The sequence below is a fragment of the Cnephaeus nilssonii genome (genome assembly GCF_951640355.1).
Source record: "Cnephaeus nilssonii genome assembly, chromosome: 11".
In the NCBI taxonomy this organism is placed as follows: Eukaryota; Metazoa; Chordata; class Mammalia; order Chiroptera; family Vespertilionidae; genus Cnephaeus; species Cnephaeus nilssonii.
The window spans coordinates 17506128-17525623 of record NC_137082.1 but is presented as its reverse complement, the minus strand read 5'-3'; the positions used below and the strand labels follow the sequence as shown (position 1 = coordinate 17525623).

Sequence of the window (19496 nt, the reverse complement as noted above, 5' to 3'; positions counted from 1 at the left end):
AAAACAGTAAATGGAAGACAACTTGGTAAGAAAAAACTATAGCAACATCAAAGAAAAAAATACGACTAAGAGTCTTTCCATTTGTAGGGCTCTACTCAGCTGCCAAAGAAGCCTGTTGGTTGACTTTTCTCATGACAAGTTGAGTTATAGGGGAAGTCTGAGAGAGATCACATGTATGGCTAATCTGTGTTAATGATGCAGGTACCTGACTGATAAACATTTTGTGTATAATTTGGTACATGGGAACCTCTGTGGTCACCAGGTTATCCGATAAAAGTATTTTCAGTGGTTGCTGTTTGTGCAGTAATTGGTGTTTTGGATATTTAGGCATATGTTTACATCTGTAAAATAATTTTTTTTTTTTTTACTTTTGATAATCAGCTGTCAAAGCTTGAAAAACAACAGCAGAGGAAAGAAAAGACCAGAGCCAAAGGGCCTTCTGAATCAAGCAAAGAACGAAACGCTCCTCGCAAAGAAGACCGCAGTGCCAGCAGTGGGGCCGAGGGAGACGTGTCCTCTGAGCGGGAACCATAGGCTGCCGGATGGAGCTCAGGTAGGAGGGTCTCCTCCCAGCAGGCCACCATCCTACCACATTTTGGACAAACAACAATGAATAGAGAACAGAATGACTCGAGGTCAAATTCATTTCATGGACATTTAACTATAGCTCTCTTAAATCCACTGGCTTTGAGGATGGAGATAAAAATCGAAATGCAGGATTGTCAGGTACCCATGGCCTGGGGTGTTCACCGAGGAAGTTGTGTGTGTGTCACCTTCCTCAGTTGCCTATGACAGTTGACAACTGCTGCTACTATTATCATTTCTAGAATGTTCGCAGATCCAGCAGCTAGAGCTTCACACGAGCTCTCAACATTGGCTCCTCTTTTCCATTCTTGCTCTTGGCAGCTTTTCCATTCTTCCATTGTCATATGCAGCAGCCTCCTCCTATAATTTCCAGCCCAATGTTGCGCCATCCTCCACTCCATCCCGCATGGCATTGCTAGTTTACTTTTACTAAAACAGGTGTTTATTCTCATCACTTCCATGCCCAGGAATGCGTCTCAGTCCACACAGTGATTTGGCATGAACTCTACTTCCCTGTTTGAAGATCAGAGGCCTCTAAAAATTTATCCAGCCATCTGCTGGTCCTTTGCTTAAGTTCATTCCCCAGTGAACACTTTATCGAGAGCCTCTTTCTTTCCCGAGTTCTCAAGTCCAGGGAGAATCACAGAAGTAATTACACTGCAGCATGGTGCATTGTGGTGGTGGTGGGATGTGGGGTGGGGTAGAGAGGGGAGTCGGGAGGCTCCATGGAGGGGAGAACTCTGGGACTGGAATGTAGAAATGGGGAAATGAGGGATGAGAGTAGAGAGCTGCGTAAGCCAAGGGAAGTAGCAGGTGCAAACGTTGGGAGGGAGGGACAAGGACAGATGAATTTTAGAACAGAGGTAATGAAGAATGGCTGAGTGTTGGGTACAAGTGGTGGGGGTTGTCTAGGGAGCTCCTCTGAAGTTAGAGAGCAGGGTTCTGGGTCACAGAGGTCTGTTGTTCAACTCAGAAATTTGGGTTTCATCTTTTGGTGCTAAGGTTTGAAGTGTACAGGTGACATGTGCAGATACCAAGTTTTGAAAGGTCACTCTAAGCAGCCTTGGGGAGTGAGGCTGGAGGCAGATAGGCCAGTGTGGAGGCAGTTGCAGAAACCAAGAGGGGATCAAGGTCTGGACATACATTTTGGAGCCTTCAGCTTATAGGCTGTGCCTCAAACCAAGTCAGCATACAGGTTTGTCCTGAAGATGCCAGATTGTGAGAGAGAACATTCACAAGGTGTTTTTCTGCCATCTCTTTCCCTTAGGAAGGGGAGAAGTTAGAGTCTATCTATGAAATGTCCTTTAGGACACATACCACCAGACACTGAGGTATATTACAGAACCCATAGTGATAATTGGGTACAATAGAACCAGCTTGCAAACATAAACAACCACAGGAACAGAATGGAGAGCTCAGAAAGAATGGGTTGTCAGTTCATGGATAGTCCAGCAGGCTGGGGTGGGAGGGGAAGGATCGGAGGGGAGTTTTTCTGGAACTGCTTCTCACACTTCCCCTCCCCTTTGGGGAGCATGTTGGAGAGAACATCCAGCACCTGCTTCTCCTCCCCGAATGAAGGATAAAGGACTGGCTAATATGATGCCAGGGGAGCTATCTATTAGGCCAGATTTTCATAGTGGGTAGTTCCTTGGTTCAGGAGAAAACTCCCTTCTGAGTGTCCTTCTTGGGCTGAGGCCAGCTGCCCAGCCTTCATGCTTTTTTACTCTCTTAGGCATAGCACCAGGTCTTTCACCTTCAGTGTAAAGATCATAAATTATAGCCCCTTCCCTAGTGAGCTGGGACCTTACAACAAGTAAAAAAAAAAATTTTAGACTCCCATGATGAACTTAAAGAAACAAACATATAAATACTCATCTTCCAATAATCAAACCCAGTTTATCTACCTAAACACACACACACACACACACACACACACACACACACACACACACACACACACACGAGGAGAGACACACACAGATTCAAATGTTCCTTCAAACTTTGTATTTTTAAAATAGCTTTAAAAATTCGAATGCCACCTAGTTGATTCCTTTATTCATTTTCATTAATTATTTATTTTTTTTAATTGATTTCAGAGAGGGTGTGAGAGATAGAAACATCAATGATGAGAGAGAATCAGAGATCGTCTCCTCCTTCATGCCCCCTACTGGGGATCGAGCCTGCAACCTGGGCATGTGCCCTGACCTGGAATCAAACCTGGGACCTCCTGGTTCGTAGGTCAATGCTCAACCACTGAGCCACACCGGCTGGGCTGATTCCTTTCCTTTAAAAAATATTTGATTTTATATAGCTTATATTTTTATTTATTATTTTAAATTTATTGATTTAAAAATTATAGTTGAAATCAATATTACATTAGTTTCAGTTGTACAGCATGATTTGACATTTATATGCCTTACAAAGTGATCACCACAAGAAGCCTAGTAACCATTTGTCACCATACAAAATTATTACAATATTACTGACTATATTCCTTATGCTGTACATTACATTCCTGTGATTTATTTATTTTATAATTGGAAATTTCCACCTCTTACTTCCCTTCACCCTTTTTGCCCATTCACTTCACCTACACCTCTCTGGCAACCATCAGTTGTTCTCTGTATCCATGAGTCCATTTCTGCTTTGTTCATTTGTTTGGTTTTTTAGATTCCACATATAAGTAAAAGCATATAGTATTTGTCTTTCTCTGTCCAACTTGTTTCACGAAGCATAATATTCTCTGGACCCATCCATGTTGTTGCAAATGGCAAGATTTTATTCTTTTTGTGGCTGAGTAATATTCCATTGTATACATGTACCACATCTTCTTTATCTATTGATGGACACCTAGGTTGCTCTATTTTTTTATTTTTTTGAGGAATCTTCATCCTATTTTCCATAGTGACAACACCAAGTTACAATCCTGCCAACAGTGCATGAAGGTCCCCCTTTTCTCCACATCCTCGCCAACACTTACTATCTGTTGACTTTTTGATAATAGCCATTCTGACAAGTCTGAGGTGATATCTCATTGTGGTTTTGATTTGCATTTCCCTGATGATTAATGATGTTGTGAATCTTTTCATGTGTCTATTGGCCATCTGTATGTCCTTGTTGGAGAAGTGTCTATTCAGTCCTCTACCCATTTTTTAATTGGATTGCTTATTTTTTGATACTGAGTTGTATAAGTCCTTTATATATTTTGGTTATTAGCTCATTGTTGGATATATCATTTGAAAATATGTCCTCCCATTTAGTAGGTTGCCTTTTTGTCTTGTTGATCATTTTCTCTGCTGTGCAAAAGCTTTTTAGTTTGATGTAGTCCATTTGTTTATTTTGGTTATTGTTACCTTTGCTTGAGGAGACATATCTAAAAAAATATTGCTAAGACCACCCGGCTGGCGTGGTTCAGTGGTTGAGTGTCAACCTATGAACCAGGTGGTCACAGTTCGATTCCCAGTCAGGGCACATGCCTGGATTGTGGGCTCTAGCCCTGGTGGGGGCATGCAGGAGGCAGCCGATCAATGATTCTCTCTCTTCATTGATGTTTCTATCTCTCTCTCCTGCTGCCTTCCTCTCTGAAACAAAGAAAAGTATATTAAAAAAATATTGCTAAGACTAATGTCAAAGAGGTTACTGTCTGTGTTTTCTTCCATGAATTTTATGGTTCAGGTCTTATATTTAAGTGTTTAATTCATTTTGAGTTTATTTTTACATATGGTGTAAGAGAGTGGTCTAGTTTCATTTTTTTTTCATGTGTCTTTCTAGTTTTAGTTGATTTCTTTCTTGATTGTGTTTATCAACTTGCTAATATATTTTATAAATTTAATATGTTGAGTTTTTGCTTTAACTACATCTGATCAATACTTTAAAAATCTTTTATTTATTGAGGAGTATAGAATTTTTAAAAAATTAGTGTAACACATAGCTTTCCATATGTGTAAGAATTTGGCTTCAGAATAATTCCAGTAGAGAGTGTACCATAGACATCGGTATCCTGTGGCCACTGGGCAGCCTGGAAGTCATTTAGCTATTTCTATGGGCATGAAAAACATGTGAGGGCTCCATGCATTGAAGAAGTACAGTAACTGCGTGCCACAGCATTTCCCAGAAGACACATTCACAATAAGAAAACCGAGCACAGAGAAAGAAGGGCAAGAGGTGAAAGTGGACATTTCTTTCTAACATCTCCCAAGTTTAAGAGGCAAAATTTCTCATAGACTTGTAGGTATCTATTTTTTGCTTCTCTAAAGTTTATGAAAAAAATTTAAATCTTTAATTGTATTTATTTTCAAAATAGTAAAGATTGGGTAGCATAGAACCTGGGGTAAATTGTACTATTGTACCATCAAAACACCCAAAAAGAACTAGCCAGAGAGAGAACACATCATTGGGAGAAGCAAACTCAAGGGATACAGTGTTTTGAAGAGTAGACAGATGTGTTTTCCTTCCTTTTCCCTGTAAATCAAGTTCACTGCAGCCATATATATTATCATTATGGCCCTGGGGAAGATGTGGGGAGAAGATGAGTCAAAAGGAATGATGTAGGGAGAAGCCCTTGCCGGCAGGAAGGGAGGTGAAGGAAAGCCCTCAGGTTAGAAGAGTAGGTGGGAGAGAGAAGGGGACAGAAGGAGGGACAGCAGAGGCCACACTTGATGTTCTGGTTCCCTACTGCAAGCCATAATTCTTGGGGTGGGAGTTAAGTTGATGTAAAAGCAGAAGCCACGTGGGCCTATGTTCTGGTCTTTGGTGGGAATTCTGGAAGGAGACTGCTATGCAGAATGGGTCCAGGTCTCCACGAACGTGCTGCAGCCGAGTAGATGGGCCAACCAGACAATTAAGCATCAGGACATGGAAGGAGTTAATGTAAGGTGTCGCCTACCATGGGAAGGGTGAAGAAGAGAGCTGTGTGGGTGTCCATTGGGCTGACCATGGGTCTTGGTAGAAGAGGTGATATGAGCCTGCCCTAGAGGTTATAAGGGAACAGCTTCAACCAGGAGGGCAGAGGGGTCATGACCTCATCTCTTAACAGTACGGACAGTCCCTGCAGATCTTAGAAATCATCTCCTTCTGGCTTCCTAGATGCGACATAAGAGTTCTGTAGTGCTAGTGAGAGCTGAGGTATGGCCAAGTCAGCCAGGGAGGGACTTTGGCCGGTGAGCAACAGAGTGCCCTCACTGGTGTGCACCAGGGCCCAGGTGGCTCATTCACACCAGCCACCTGACCTCAGAGGCCACTGAGGACTCAGCTGTTTTAACACCAAGATAAGACAGTGTGACTCTGCATTCAAGATTTACCCAGCTGCTACTCAGCAGATGGAGGCTTGTGAGGAAGTTTGAATGGGCCCATGGAAATGCAGGAGCCACATTTTTTTTTTGTGTGTGTGTGTGTACAATTATGTAGTACGGATAGAGTTTTTGACTAATTTCAGGAGGAAAATCATTCATTTATTGACAGTTAGGTGTTCACTTGCAATTATTCAAGCCAGAGATTGGGCAGCAATTGGTGGCTGGTGCTAACATCCAGGCGCGGCAGAGACTTCTGAGCCTTCATGCTGGCTGCCTCTGAGACACCTACAGCCAGTTGAGGACCAGTGGGGAGCTGTGCTACCTCCACTTCAGGGATTTTAGTCATGTTCCCAGATTGTAGACCCTGAAGGTGGTTAAACTAAAGGACAGCTTTTACTCCAATTATATTTCTGGGGTTTATGTTGCCCATGGGCTTTGGTTGCTCCTCTGATAAAATTTGTCATCCCAATAGACCCACAAAACCACTCAATGTTGATTTCTCTAAGAGCTGAATTACTAGTAAATATGTAGTGACAAACAGAAAGTGACCTTGGTATTTGCTGTGTTCCACAGAAAAACAGCAGCCTCCTCGCGCCCCCCCTCCCCCCCCCCCCCCCCCGCCCCAACCTCAAAGAAGGGAGCTGTAGTTTTCATTTGCTTCTCTTTAAAAACAGAAAGAGCCCTAGGGGGAGCCTCACAGGTCCTAAGGGGAGCAGCTCTGAGTTTCCAAAGCATGAAAGAGAAAGAAAAGGCAAAAGAAAATGCAATGAGAAACTTATGTATGACCTTGGGCATGTTTTTCTTGAAAATGAGACAAAAACCTGAATGGTTCAGAGGACATACCCAGGGTGTCAACAGTTCTCTGTCACACTACAAATGTTGGTTCTTATTTATTAAATGGACATGGAACTGCTATAATTAACCTCTAATTTTGTCCTCTGTCTCATTCTTTTCATGCTCCCTCACATCACTGGGAGGATTCAAGGTTTTCTATGAGGCTGCAACTCAGTTTTTCCCCTTTCTGGCCCACAGCTAAAGGTACTGGGCAACTTTTCACTGAAAGAATGTGGTTTCTATTTTTGATTGCAGGTAATGCTTATTTTGAGTATTTACTTAACTGCTGTCATTAGGGTGTGAGAGGACCATACTCCTGAGCAGCGCTTCACATTTCTGTCCTCAAATGTCAACACACTTGAGAACAAACAAGGAAATTGTTTTGGAAGCTGCCATCTGTTTGCTTTTTCAACTTGACCTTTATCTGAATAGTAAGACATGTCTTAGCTGAGCACATTTCTTTTCAATAAGCTAGAGCAGTTTGTGTGTGTTAACGTGTGTGTGTGTGTGTGTGTGTGTGTGTGTGTGTGTGTGTGTGTGTTGAGTGTTCTGTTAAAAGGAAATTCCATCACTTTTCACTTTCCCCACCCTGTAGAAGGTAGAATCTCTTTCATTCCTAGACCTTCACTTTGCCTCCCTGTGTTAACTTTCATACTTGTGCCCCATCCATGTGTGGGTATTTCATGGTATGAAACTAGCTGTGCCTCTGAGGTGGTGTTTTTGTTGTTTTTTTACTCAAAACAGTTTTGTTAGTGATTGCCATAGAGTTGGCAATACGCATTTTAAACTAACCTAAGTCTACCTTCAAATTATACTACCACATGTATTACAGGTACCTTATATAAGCATTTCCCACATCCTGCCTCTCATCCCTTGACACCATTGTCATTCATTTCACTGATGCTATATAAACCAATACATTGTTACTATTATTAATTTATTAATATTCTTAGATGAATTATAGATAAAAATAGATCATATTTTACTTTAATTTCTTCTCTAACGCTCTTCCTTTCATTATGTGAATCCAAGTTTCGGACCTGTATTGTGTTCCTTCTGCCTGAAGGCCTTCTTTTAGTATTTCTCATGGTGCAGATCTAAGAAAGTCTTTATTTTTCCTTCACTTTTGAAAGATAAATTTGATGGTATAGAATTCTAGATCATTGGTTTTTTTCTTTCAGAATTTTAAATATTTTATTCTGTTATCTTGCTTGCATAGTTTCTTCTGAGAAATCCTCTGTAATTCTGATCCTTGATCCTCTATAGGTAAGGTAGGTTCATTTCTGTCCCATGTGAGCACCTTCCTGCCTTCCTCCTCTCAGACCAACCCCAGGCTTCTTTCAAGATTTCTCCTCTTCCTCCTCCTCCTCCTCCTTTTTCCTCCACCTCCTCTTCCTCCTCTTCTTCCTCTTCATTTTTTTGTAGCTTGTATATGATTTACCTAGGTATGGTTCCTGCTTAGTGTTCTCTAAGCTTCCTTGATGTCTTCTGTTATTAATTTTTGAATGTTCTTGGCCATTATTACTTGAAATATTTCTTCTCTGTGTTCTCTTCCTTCTCCTCCTGGTATTCTAGTTATGTGTATATTAAACCGGTTGCAGTTGCCCTACAGGTTTTGATGATCTGTTCCTTTTCTCTCCCCCTCCCCCCATTCTTTTCTCTCTGCTTTTCAGTTTGGAAAGTTTGTATTGACCTCTCTTCAAGCCCATTGATTCATCCCTTGATGGTGTCCACCAAAGCATTCTTCATTTCTATTACAGTGCTCTTTTTATTTCTAGCATTTCCTTTTAATTCTTTCTTGGAATTTCCATTTCTCTTATTACATTACTCATTTGTTCTTACATATTGTCTACTTTCCCCATTCGAGCTTTTAACATATTAACTATAGTTACTTTTTCTTTGCCTGATAATTTCAACATCTGTATAATATCTAAGTCTCATTCTGATGATTGTTTTGAGTTTTCTGAGTTTCTGGAATCTGTAGATGTATGTTTTCAGTACATTTGGGAAACTTTAAGCAATATTTCTTCAAATATTATTTTATGCCCCATTCTCTCTCTTCTTATCTGGAGATAAGTGGGAAAGAACCAATCAGAATAGCAGAAAGAAACAGTTTTAAAAAAATGAGCATAGTTTAAGGGATCAACATTCACATTATAGGGGTACCAGAAGGAAAAGAGAGAAAGTAAGGGATTGAAAATCTATTTGTAGAAATAATGACTTAAGAATCCCCTAACCTGGCAAAGGAAATACACATACAAGTTTAGGAAGTGCAAAGAGTCCCAGAAAAGAGGAGCCCAAAGGGGCTCACACCATAATTAAAATGCCAAAGGTTAAAGACAAAGAGGATCTTAAAAGCAGCAAGAGAAAATCAGTAAGTTACCTACAAGGGAACTCCCATAAGACTGTCAGCCGAGCAGAAACCGGTTTGGCTCAGTGGATAGAGCATTGGTCTGTGGATTGAGGGGTCCCGGGTTCGATTCCGGTCGGGGGCATGTACCTTGGTTGCGGGCACATCTCCGGTGGGGGGTGTGCAGGAGGCAGCTGATCGATGTTTCTCTCTCATTGATGTTTCTAGCTCTCTATCCCTCTCCCTTCCTCTTTGTAAAAAATCAATAAAAGATATTGGGAAAAAAAAAAGAAAAAGAAGACTGTCAGCCGATTTCTTATCAGAAACTTTGCAGGCCAGAAGGGATTGGCACAAAATATTCAAAGTGATGAAAAGGAAGGACCTACAATCAAGATTAGTCTATCCAGAAGGCTAGCATTTAGAATCTAAGTACAGATAAGGAACTTCCCCAATAAGAGAAAGCTAAAAGGAGTTCATCACCACTAAACCAGTATTATAAGAAATGTTAAAGGGACTTCTTTAAGAAGAAGGAGAAGGAGAAGAAAAATAAAAAAATATGAGTAAGAAAATATCACAAAGAAAAAATTCTCATTAACAAAGACAAACATGTAATAAAAGCAGTGGATCAACCAAAACTATCCTATCTAATAAAATAGTAATATGCAAATTGACCACACCTTCGCTATGCCCAAGCCACGCCCACCAGCCAATCAGGGCGAGTATGCAAATTACCCAACAAAGATGGCAGTTAATTTGCATACGCTGAGGGAGGGAGGAGTGAAGACTGAAGACAACTTAGAAGGAAGAGGGAGGAAAAGTGGAAAGCAAGGTGGCTGCCAGAGGGAAAGCCCGGGCGGGGTGGGGCGGGGCAGAGCGGGGCGGGTGGCAGCGGCGCGCGGGTGCAGGCGTGGCAGCTGCAATGGCGGCGGCAGCGGCAGCGCATGCGGCCGCAGTGGCCATTTGCAGGATTCTTCCTGCAAATGGGCTACTAGTAGCTAGTATAAAGGTTAATAGGGAAAAGTAGGAAGGTCATGTGTAATTACAACAGTAGACTAAGGGATACACACACACACACACACACACACACACACACACACACAAGAAGTAAAAAATAATGACAAAAACACATGGAGGGGGTGAGAAAAAATGGTAGTAATTATAGAATATGTTCAAACTTAAGATCATCAATTTAAAATACACTGCTATAAACATAGCTTGGTATGTATGAAGCACATGGTAACAAACAAAAAAATCTACAAGAGCTCTACAAGGAATAAAGAGAAACGAATTGAAACAGCACACTAGAGGAGAGTCATCAACATATAAGAAAAGACAGCAAGAGAATAAGAAAGGAACAGAGAAGAACTACAAAAATAATCGAAAAACAAGTAATGAAATGGTAATAACTACATACCTATCAATAATTACTTTAAATATAAATGGATTAATCAAAAGACAATGGCTAAACTAGATGTGTTATATATAGACAATGGAATATTACTCGGCCTTAAAAAGAAAGAAATACTACCATTTTGACAGCATGGATGGACCTAGAGAGTATTATGCCGAGTGAAGTACGTCAGTCAGAGAAAGAGAAATACCATATGATTTCACTAGTTTGTGGAATTGAAAGTACAAAATAAACAAACAAACAAAATTGAAACAGGCTCAGATACAGAGAACAGACTGATGGTTGCCAGATGGGAGGAGGGTTGGGGAGCTGTGTAAAAAAGGTGAAGGGATTAAGAAGTACAGATTGATAGTTACAAAATAGTCACAGGGATGTAAAGTATAGCATAGGGAATATAGTCAATAATGTTGTAATAGCTATATATATTGTTATATAATATACACTGAGTGTCCAGATTATTATGACCTCTGAACACATAATAATCTGGCCACTCAGTGTATATCCTATATAATAAAAGGCTAATATGCAAATTGTCCCCTCGACCAGGAGTTCGACCAGCAGGCAGGCCAGCCAACTGCCCATGTCCCCTCCCCCTGGCCAGGCTGGCCGGACCCCACCCATGCGCGAATTCATGCACCAGACCTCTAGTGTGTGTGTGTGTGTGTGTGTGTGTGTGTGTGTGTGTGTATGTGTAATATACACATATATACACACACACACATATATATATATATATATATATATATATATATATATATATATATATATCTACACTAATAAAAGAGTAAGATGCAAATTGACTGTACCTTCGTGACGCCCACCAGCCAATCAGGAGTGAATATGCAAATTAACCCAACAAAGATGGCGGGTTAATTTGCATACGCAAGCCCCGAGCGGCCGGGGGCAGGGCGGGACGCTTGCGTCGTCGTCATGGCGACAATGCAGGCGTTCTGCACCGCCCCAGCTGCTCCGGACCTATGGGCAGCGTGGAAAGGTGGAAAGGCGGAAAGGCGGAAAGGCAGAAAGGCAGCGGCTCTGGCCGGAGTGAAAAGGCAGCTCCAGCCAGAGCCAAGGCGGTGCCGGCAGCCAGGGGAAGGTAGGCCCATTCTTGCATGAATCTTCATGCATCGGGCCTCTAGTATATATATATATATACACACACACACATTCACACTAGAGGCATGATACACGAAATTTGTGCAAGGTAGGCCTTAGCCCCCTGTCTGCACCCGCCTTGGCCTGGTGCTGCCCATGTCCACCGCCACACATCCCCAGAGCACGCCCCCTCCCCTCCCCCCCCATGGATCACCCTGCAGAGGATGGTCTGGGCCTCCCTCTGTGGGATGAACGCAGGACTGTGGCCGGGCCCCCCAACCAATCACATCGCACCCGCCTTGGCTGGCCTGGCGCCAGTTTGTGACATAGCATGGACATCCGGAGGTCATTCTGCTGTTTGGTAGATTTGCATATTATGCTTTTATTATATAAATACACACACACACACACACACACACACTGAGTGGCCAGATTATTATGCTTTCAGAGATCATAATAATTTGGCCACTCAGTATGTGTGTGTGTGTGTATGTGTATGTGTATGTGTGTGTGTGTGTGTGTGTGTGTGTGTGTGTATATATATATATATATATATATATATATATATATATGCTTATTGGGGGAAAAATAAAATAAACAGATTTTTTTTTCTTTAAAAATGTTAACTAATTAAAATTGATTAAATTTAACTTTATTTCCTCAGTCAAAATAGCCACATTTCAGGTGCTTAATAGCCACATATGGCTAGTCGTGGCCATATTGGATAACACTGATATAGAACAATTCTATCATTTTAAAAAGTTCAGTTGGGCAGCTTCTGCCTGGAGGCTAATTGTGATTTTTAGTCTTTTAAGTGGCCTCAGGGCAAGGTGTTTTCCAATAGGGTGGGTCAACTGTCTTCCCGCCAAGCAAGGCAAATGTCTGTGTGGGAAAGATGTCCTCCGCTGGGTGAGGGAATGACTCAGCCCAGGAAACTTGGGGTGTCTGCCTTCTGACCCCCTGACCCCAACCCTGGCTTCTGCTCACACAGCTCTAGTCCACTCTGCCCTCCCTCTGCTGGAGCACAGGGTGGGTGGCTCCACAGGAAATTTTGTGCTTTGGTCCTTTAAGAGGGTGCCTGAATTTCCAGCCGTGGCTCCCCTGCAGACTGCAACCCTGCTGCTTTTCACAGCCAGATGCCATGTGGGTACCCTTCTCAGTTGTGGTGCTCTCTGCTGGGGAGCCCAGCTTTGGGATTAGATCCCAGAGTTCTCAGTGGCACCCCCACCATGGCTGAGATATCTCTCTGGAACCTCATTTGCTGTTTGTGGGAGCCTGGCCAGCCCTTTTGCACCTCTGCCCCGTCTACTAGTGTCTATGTAGTCTCCACTTTCGGTCCTCGGGTACCAGGATTCTCTCCAGTGAGTCTTCCATTGATTATTCAGGAAGTTTTTTTGTATTTTAGTTGTAATTCCAGTTTGTTCCTGGGAGCATGTCTTTGCAGCAGCCATTTTAAATCTCCAAGCTTTACTTTACTAATTAGGAAATTGAATCTCTGTCCCCATGTTCTCATCCCCAGGCGGCACCATCAGCACTCAAGCAAAGGAAGAGATTCTCTATTTTGACAATTCAGTGGAGAGCTCACTGGAATCTCTAACAATGTAGAAGGCTCAAGTGAATCCTTCATTGATAACATTGAATTCCCAGTAGCTTTCACATTTTTCATAGAGTAGCCTTCCTTTTCTAGGTAAATAAATTCAGATTCGATCCCCAACCAGGACCTGAAGTAAGTAAAAGCTTGGGCCTTTGGACAGTGGTTGGGAGAGCAGGTCTGTGGTGTGTGTGTACCCTAACTCCAGCACTTACTAGTACATCTTCTGGTTGCTCTAAGGGCCTGAAGCAGAAGCAGATCCACTGGAAGTCAGCATCTTTGAGAGACTCAGTATTTCAACAAACTGTTGAGGGATTCCTCGCTCCTGGTTCGGACCATTCCCCATGGTTCCTGGTGTTTCCAGGCAGTAAAAAGAACCACTCCAGCAGCTTCTTTTGAAAGGCTAGAAAGTTGTGCTGTTAAGTTATCAGACACTTTTTAACTACTGCCTGTCAGGTGCCCCCAACCTGCAGGCCATGTCTAGCCCTCATATAGCTCACCTGGATCACAGGAACATGAAAAAAAAAAAAGCATTTGGAAATAGACATCAGCCTCTCAGATTACCTGTTTTTTGGGGTTTCCAGATTTTGTGTCAGTGGTCCATTTTTCAAGAGAATCATGTGTATCAGCTTGAACTTCTCATTTAGCAAGTGGACCTCACATGTAGCTCACTCCCACCTCCCAGTTCATGCTTCCAGTTGACAGCCAGCACCCTGGCCCCTAGGTTTTTTATAGTTATGTTTAAGAAAATGAGAAGGAACCTTTGTTAAAAGTGAGGTTGGAGCATGGATGGAACTGGAGAGCATTATGCTAAGTGAAATAAGCCAGTCAGAGAAAGATAAATATCACATGATCTCACTCATTTATGGAATATAATGAACAACATAAACTGATGAACAAAAACAGATCCAGAGACAGAGAAGCATCGATCAGACCATCAAACCTCAGAGGGAAGGTAGGGTAAGAGGGAGAGATCAACCAAAGGATTTGTATGCATGCATATAAGCCTAACTGATGGACATACATACCAGGGGGGTGAGGGCATGAGTGGGGGAGAGGTGGAGGGACAATGGGGGGATAAGGACACACATGTAATACCTTAATCAATAAAGAAAAAAGAAAAGTGAGGTTGGAAATCAAAGCCATCTACTGACCAATCCATGTATCATGGGGCTGTGGCTTTCAGGTGCAACAGTGTCTATTGCTGGCCAAAAGGCTCTTGAATGTAGTTTGGAAACTAATCACTCATAATATTAATGTTGACATCATGATTAGGTCTGCCCATGAGGTAGCACAGTTAGTTCTGAAGACATATTTAGTGGTAAAGCCCAGGTTAAATGCTTTATAAAGTTTCCATGCCTGAATGGTTTACCTAAAAGCTTGAGAATGCCTTGGCTGAAGTCTCTCAGAATTCCTTCCAATTCTTTGATTCTTTAGGAGGGAATTAGAATTCCTAAATCACCTTTCTCTTACAAATTTTCTTTTAAAAGCTATTTTTATTACAAAATATTGCTCATTTATGATAGAAAATTTTAAAAATGCCAGAATGCTCAAAGAAGAAAATGAAAGTCATCTGCCATCTCATTATACTAAGATAACAATTATTAACATAATGCCTTTATAACATTTTCTCTAAGCAGCTAATTCTATATCTCTTTTCAAAGTTAGCAGCATACTGTTTATTTTTTTAATTTCTTTATTGATTAAGGTATTACATCTGTGTCCTTATTCCCTCATTACCCCCCCCAAACCCCTCTGCCATTCATGCCCTTATCCCCCTATTGTCTGTGTCCATTGGCATAATGTTTATTTAATGTTACCTGCTTTTACAATGTAATGGAATATCATGAACATTTTTTAGATCATTTATTCTCCTATAGTAAAACCTTATTTTTCCACCTGCACATCAAACACTTGAAGCATACATTGATTATCCCAAAGCATTAAAACATGTAGAATATTTAATCTAAGCAGGATTCCAAAGCTCATTTTGAGTTAAAAAACACAAGTTTTAATTTATACCAAGAGGATGGAGTTCTCCAAAGGTCAGTGTCAGAATCGATTTCAGGATTTCAGTTATTAGTATTGCAGGTGAGGAGAGAGGTAATAATAGGCCTTAGGTTCTTAGGTTTGTATTTGCATCTTGATTAAAATATAGGAAAAAGTGGTTTGCTTTTTTTGACTTAAAAATGGATGTAAGATGGTTTCCAGGAATTACGTTGTATCTTTTCTACCCCCTGGTGGTCTTCTAGACATCTCTTAGGAAGTAATGCAGGACTTTGAGGGGTGGGTTTCAGAGCGTGAGAGCAGGCCTTGGGGGACATTTTAGTCCCTTGTGTGGGTTCAGACAGAACCAAAGAACATGGACTAGCTGCAGTCGCAGTTAGCCTCTCTTGTGTGTGCCCATGGACCTCAGTATCAGGCTGGACTCAGACTAGAAGGCTGTTAATTCCATTGAGGCATCTGCTCATAATTAATTTCTTAAGAATGTGTCCTGTGTTGAGTGCAGTCGGAAGCATTTTCACAGACATGGCACCATCACCTGCAACCCCATTATCAGAATCTTTTGCTTTTACTGAAGTTCATTCAATTAGAATTTATTTTTATTTTTGACAGGATGATCTACTTTTTATTTATTTATTTTTAAATTTATCTTTATTGTTGAAAGTATTACAAATGTCCCCCCTTTTGTTCCCAATGACCCTTTCCACCCTGCCCCCCGCCCCTTCCAGGCCTTCACCACACTATTGTCTGTGTCTATGGGTTATGCACATATGCATATAAGTTCCGCAGTTAATCACTCCCCACCTACCCACCCCTGCCTTCTAAGATTCATCAATCTGTTCCATGTCTCTGGATCTATTTTGTTCATCAGTTTATTTTGTTCATTAGATTCTACATATGAGTGAGATCATGTGATACTTGTCTTTCTCTGATTGACTAATTTTGTTTAGCATAATACTTTCTAGGTCTCTCCATGCCGTCTCAAAGGGTAAGAGATCCTTTTTTTTTTTTTTTATAGCTGGGTAGTATTCCACAGCTTTTTTATCCACTCATCTACTGATGGGCACTTGCGCTGTTTCCAGATCTTAGCTATTGTAAATTGTGCTGCTTTGAGCATAGCGGTGCGTATATTCTTTCTGATTGGTGTTTCAGGTTTCTTAGGATTTAGATATGAGGGAATAGAAACTGCTCTGTTAGGTTTGGGATTTAGTTGAACTCTTGGGTGACAAACACCTGCCTCACAAATCTTGGCAAGACCAGCTGGTTTTTTTTTTTTTTTTTTTTTTTTTTGTAACCTCAGAATTGCAGAGGGAAACTCAGGACACTTGGATATTTTATACCAAAGAACCTTCCATACCTCAGGCATGGAAGTATTGAAAATATCCCAAGAACAAGTGATTAGTTTATTCCCTGTCCCCATGCTTTAGTCTGGCACCTCTCTGCCTCCCTAATTGTTAAAAGGACTTGGAAATGAGGCTTTGTATTTTTTTTCAAGGAATGTGTCCATTTTATCTATGTTTTCTAATTTGTGGACATAAAGTTGTTTGAGATACATCCTTTTTATCCTTTAAACATCTATAAAATCTGTACTGATGTTGCCTCTTTGATTCCTGAACTTTGTAATGTGTGTCTTCTTTTTTCTTGGTAAGTCTGGCAAGAGGTTGTTCGATTTTATTGATCTTTTTATTTTCTCTTTTGTTTTTATGTTTGAAATTTCATTTGCTTTTGTTGTCTTTATTATTCCCCTACTTCTGCTTGTTCTCAGTTTACTTTGCTTTTATTCTTTTAGTTCCTTAAGGTAGAAACTCAGATTATTGGCTTGACAGCTTTCTTTTTTCCTAATGCAGTCAAACCTTGTTTCTCCCATCTCCAACAATTTGGTTCTCCACCAAGTTGTTCACAGAAAAAATGTCTTGGTTGTCAAACCAAACTGCAGTCTCTCAGGCAACAACAACAAAAAAGAGAGAATGCTTTTGTTGCTGGCAAAATCAACCATTAGTTCAATTTTAAAACATAAAGAGGCCATCAAGAGTACTAATGTTGCTAAGGGTGTGAAAGAAATAATGGTCACAGCCTAATGAAGAGGTAGAAAAACTGTTGTTGATTTGGATAAACAAAAAGCAGTTAGCCAGTGACAGCATTTTGGAGGCAATGATATATGAACAAGTGAAGATGCTGCATATTAATCTGAAATACTCCCTGGACTGAGTGCTAAAAGTGATTGGTGTAAGGCTAGTAGGGGGTGGTTCAATAAATTTAAGAAAAGAAGTGTTTATTTATAGATTAAACAGTATATTAGACATGTACTATCTATAAGAAAGGTTAAAACAGGGAATCATTTGGGGAATCTACCAGTAGTATGGATTAATTCAATTTACATTATTTCTAATGGGGAAAAAATGAATCGGTTTTTGAACAAATCGCTTCTTGAACAGCCTTCCAGAATGAATTAAGTTTGAGAACCGAGGTATAAACATTTAATGCTATGAATTTCCCTCCAAGCACTGCCTTAGGTGAGTATCTCAATTTTGCTGTGTTATATTTTCATTTTCATTCACTTTAAAATGCTTTCTAATTTGCCTTGTGACTTCTCTTTGCTACAGAGGCTACTTAGAAGTGTGTTGTTTAATTCCCAGATATTTGGTTTGGTATCTTTTTGAACTCTAAGAATGAAGTTCTAATAAGTTGAAACTCTGGTGAGAAGGCATTTGAATTTATACATGACAACATGGCAGATGTTTCACAGTAAAGTGAAACCTGTCATGCTATTTTCATTGTATGAACTTGAAAAAAGGATATCTTCAGTTCTTTTATTATGCTTAGTAGTACTTTTAATAGGATTTGAAGGCAAGTATTGGGACCTTTCTGAGTTATGTGTCTTATTTTGTTCTTTTTAGTGCGTTATCATTGGCAGAACTGGATCCTGAAAAGTCCATGAAAGATGCTAAGCACCTATACTGCTTTAAGAATTTGGAACTGAATTGTGAAAAGGAAGACAGAAATAAGAAATTGGGAACCTGAAGAGCCCTGCAAAAGAAACACACACCAAAGGAACATTACTGTTTTCTGTTGTTGCTGTGGTCGAAGGGAGGAAGTGCATGCTGCCCGCGCAGGGATTGTGCACTGCAGGGCATACACCTGCACCTCCCTCACAAGAAGGTTTTGTTAGCTCCTATGATGTCTTGGCTTACTTTTGGAACAAGTTGGCTCAACATCATTTGTCATCGAGTTCTCCTTTCACACTGTGGTTCATTTCTGCTTGTCCACCATGGGTCTCAAATGCATTCATGCTGTCCATGTTCTTCCCAACACTGGCCAAGCCAGGGCCTGTGTTAAGGTGTAAAGAGAATTGTCACCAATGATAATGTATTGTGTGAGACCTTTGCATCTTGTAAATTTTCTCTTTTTTCTAAAAATAAATAATAAAACGATAAACCTCAACAGGTTATTTTTTCAAATAACCCTTTTATACAAGGCCTTCCCGTAGTGGCCCACATAGGCCTCTGGTTCCACAGTGAGAGCTTGTCTATGGCAACTTGTAGTTGATGACATTTTACTTGGGCATGAGATGGCAGGAAAGGGGAGTGTATGTGGGAAAGAAATCCAGTTTCAGAAAGGCCAGATGACTGAGGCCAAGCGTGGCTGCCATATCTGGTTTATCCGCCTTTGGGAGGCCGGAGGAAGGCCTCAGCGTGTTAGACCATACAGATGCCCTTTCTCCTGGAATTGCTTCGTTGTCCATATATCCAAGCCAGTATCTCCACAGTTATATGAAGACAGAACCGCCTTCTGCCAAAGAGTTTCTCAGTTCATTTTAATCTGCTAGTGCCACAGCTATAGTGATAATTTTTAGACATTATTTGATGTCAATAGTAATATATATTTATAATATATTAATGATTATATTAAACAGTTATCCTTTCTTGAAATAATCTTTGCCTGACTATAGAAGAGACCTTCTTGACGTTGTTATAATGCGGAAACTCTGTAACCTTTATAACAACAAATCTGTGTCCCTGTAGTCTGATCCAATTGTCTACTTCAAATAAAAACACAGAAAATGTGGGGAAAAAATAAGCTCAAATCACATCTCTAATGAACATTCAAGTACTTAGAATATGGAGTTGGAAAGGGGTTTGGCAGATTGCTTTATTCTGAATTGATACAGATGGTCCAGGATAATTCATGATAGTTTAAATCTGGATTTGAAATCATTACATCCCAGATGCAAACCCCGGCCAGCTCTTCCAGCTCTATGGACAGCTCTTCTGTTTCAGTTATCGAGGCTTTTACAGAGTGAATTCACCTTCAAGTTACTTGAATCTACAGTTTTGA

The 19496-nt window shown here is 40.8% G+C and overlaps 1 protein-coding gene across 1 annotated transcript in view; it reads left to right on the top strand.

Annotated features, from left to right (window-relative positions):
* DTD1 (D-aminoacyl-tRNA deacylase 1) overlaps positions 1-18967 on the top strand; it is a 162381-nt gene extending 143414 nt beyond the window's left edge. The window contains exons 5-6 of the mRNA XM_079784756.1: positions 382-553; positions 18059-18967. Of these exons, the coding sequence (XP_079640882.1) occupies positions 382-534 (153 nt within the window). The 3' untranslated portion in view covers positions 535-553; positions 18059-18967. The remainder of the gene's footprint in view (positions 1-381; positions 554-18058) is intronic.
* The last annotated feature ends 529 nt before the right edge of the window (positions 18968-19496 follow it).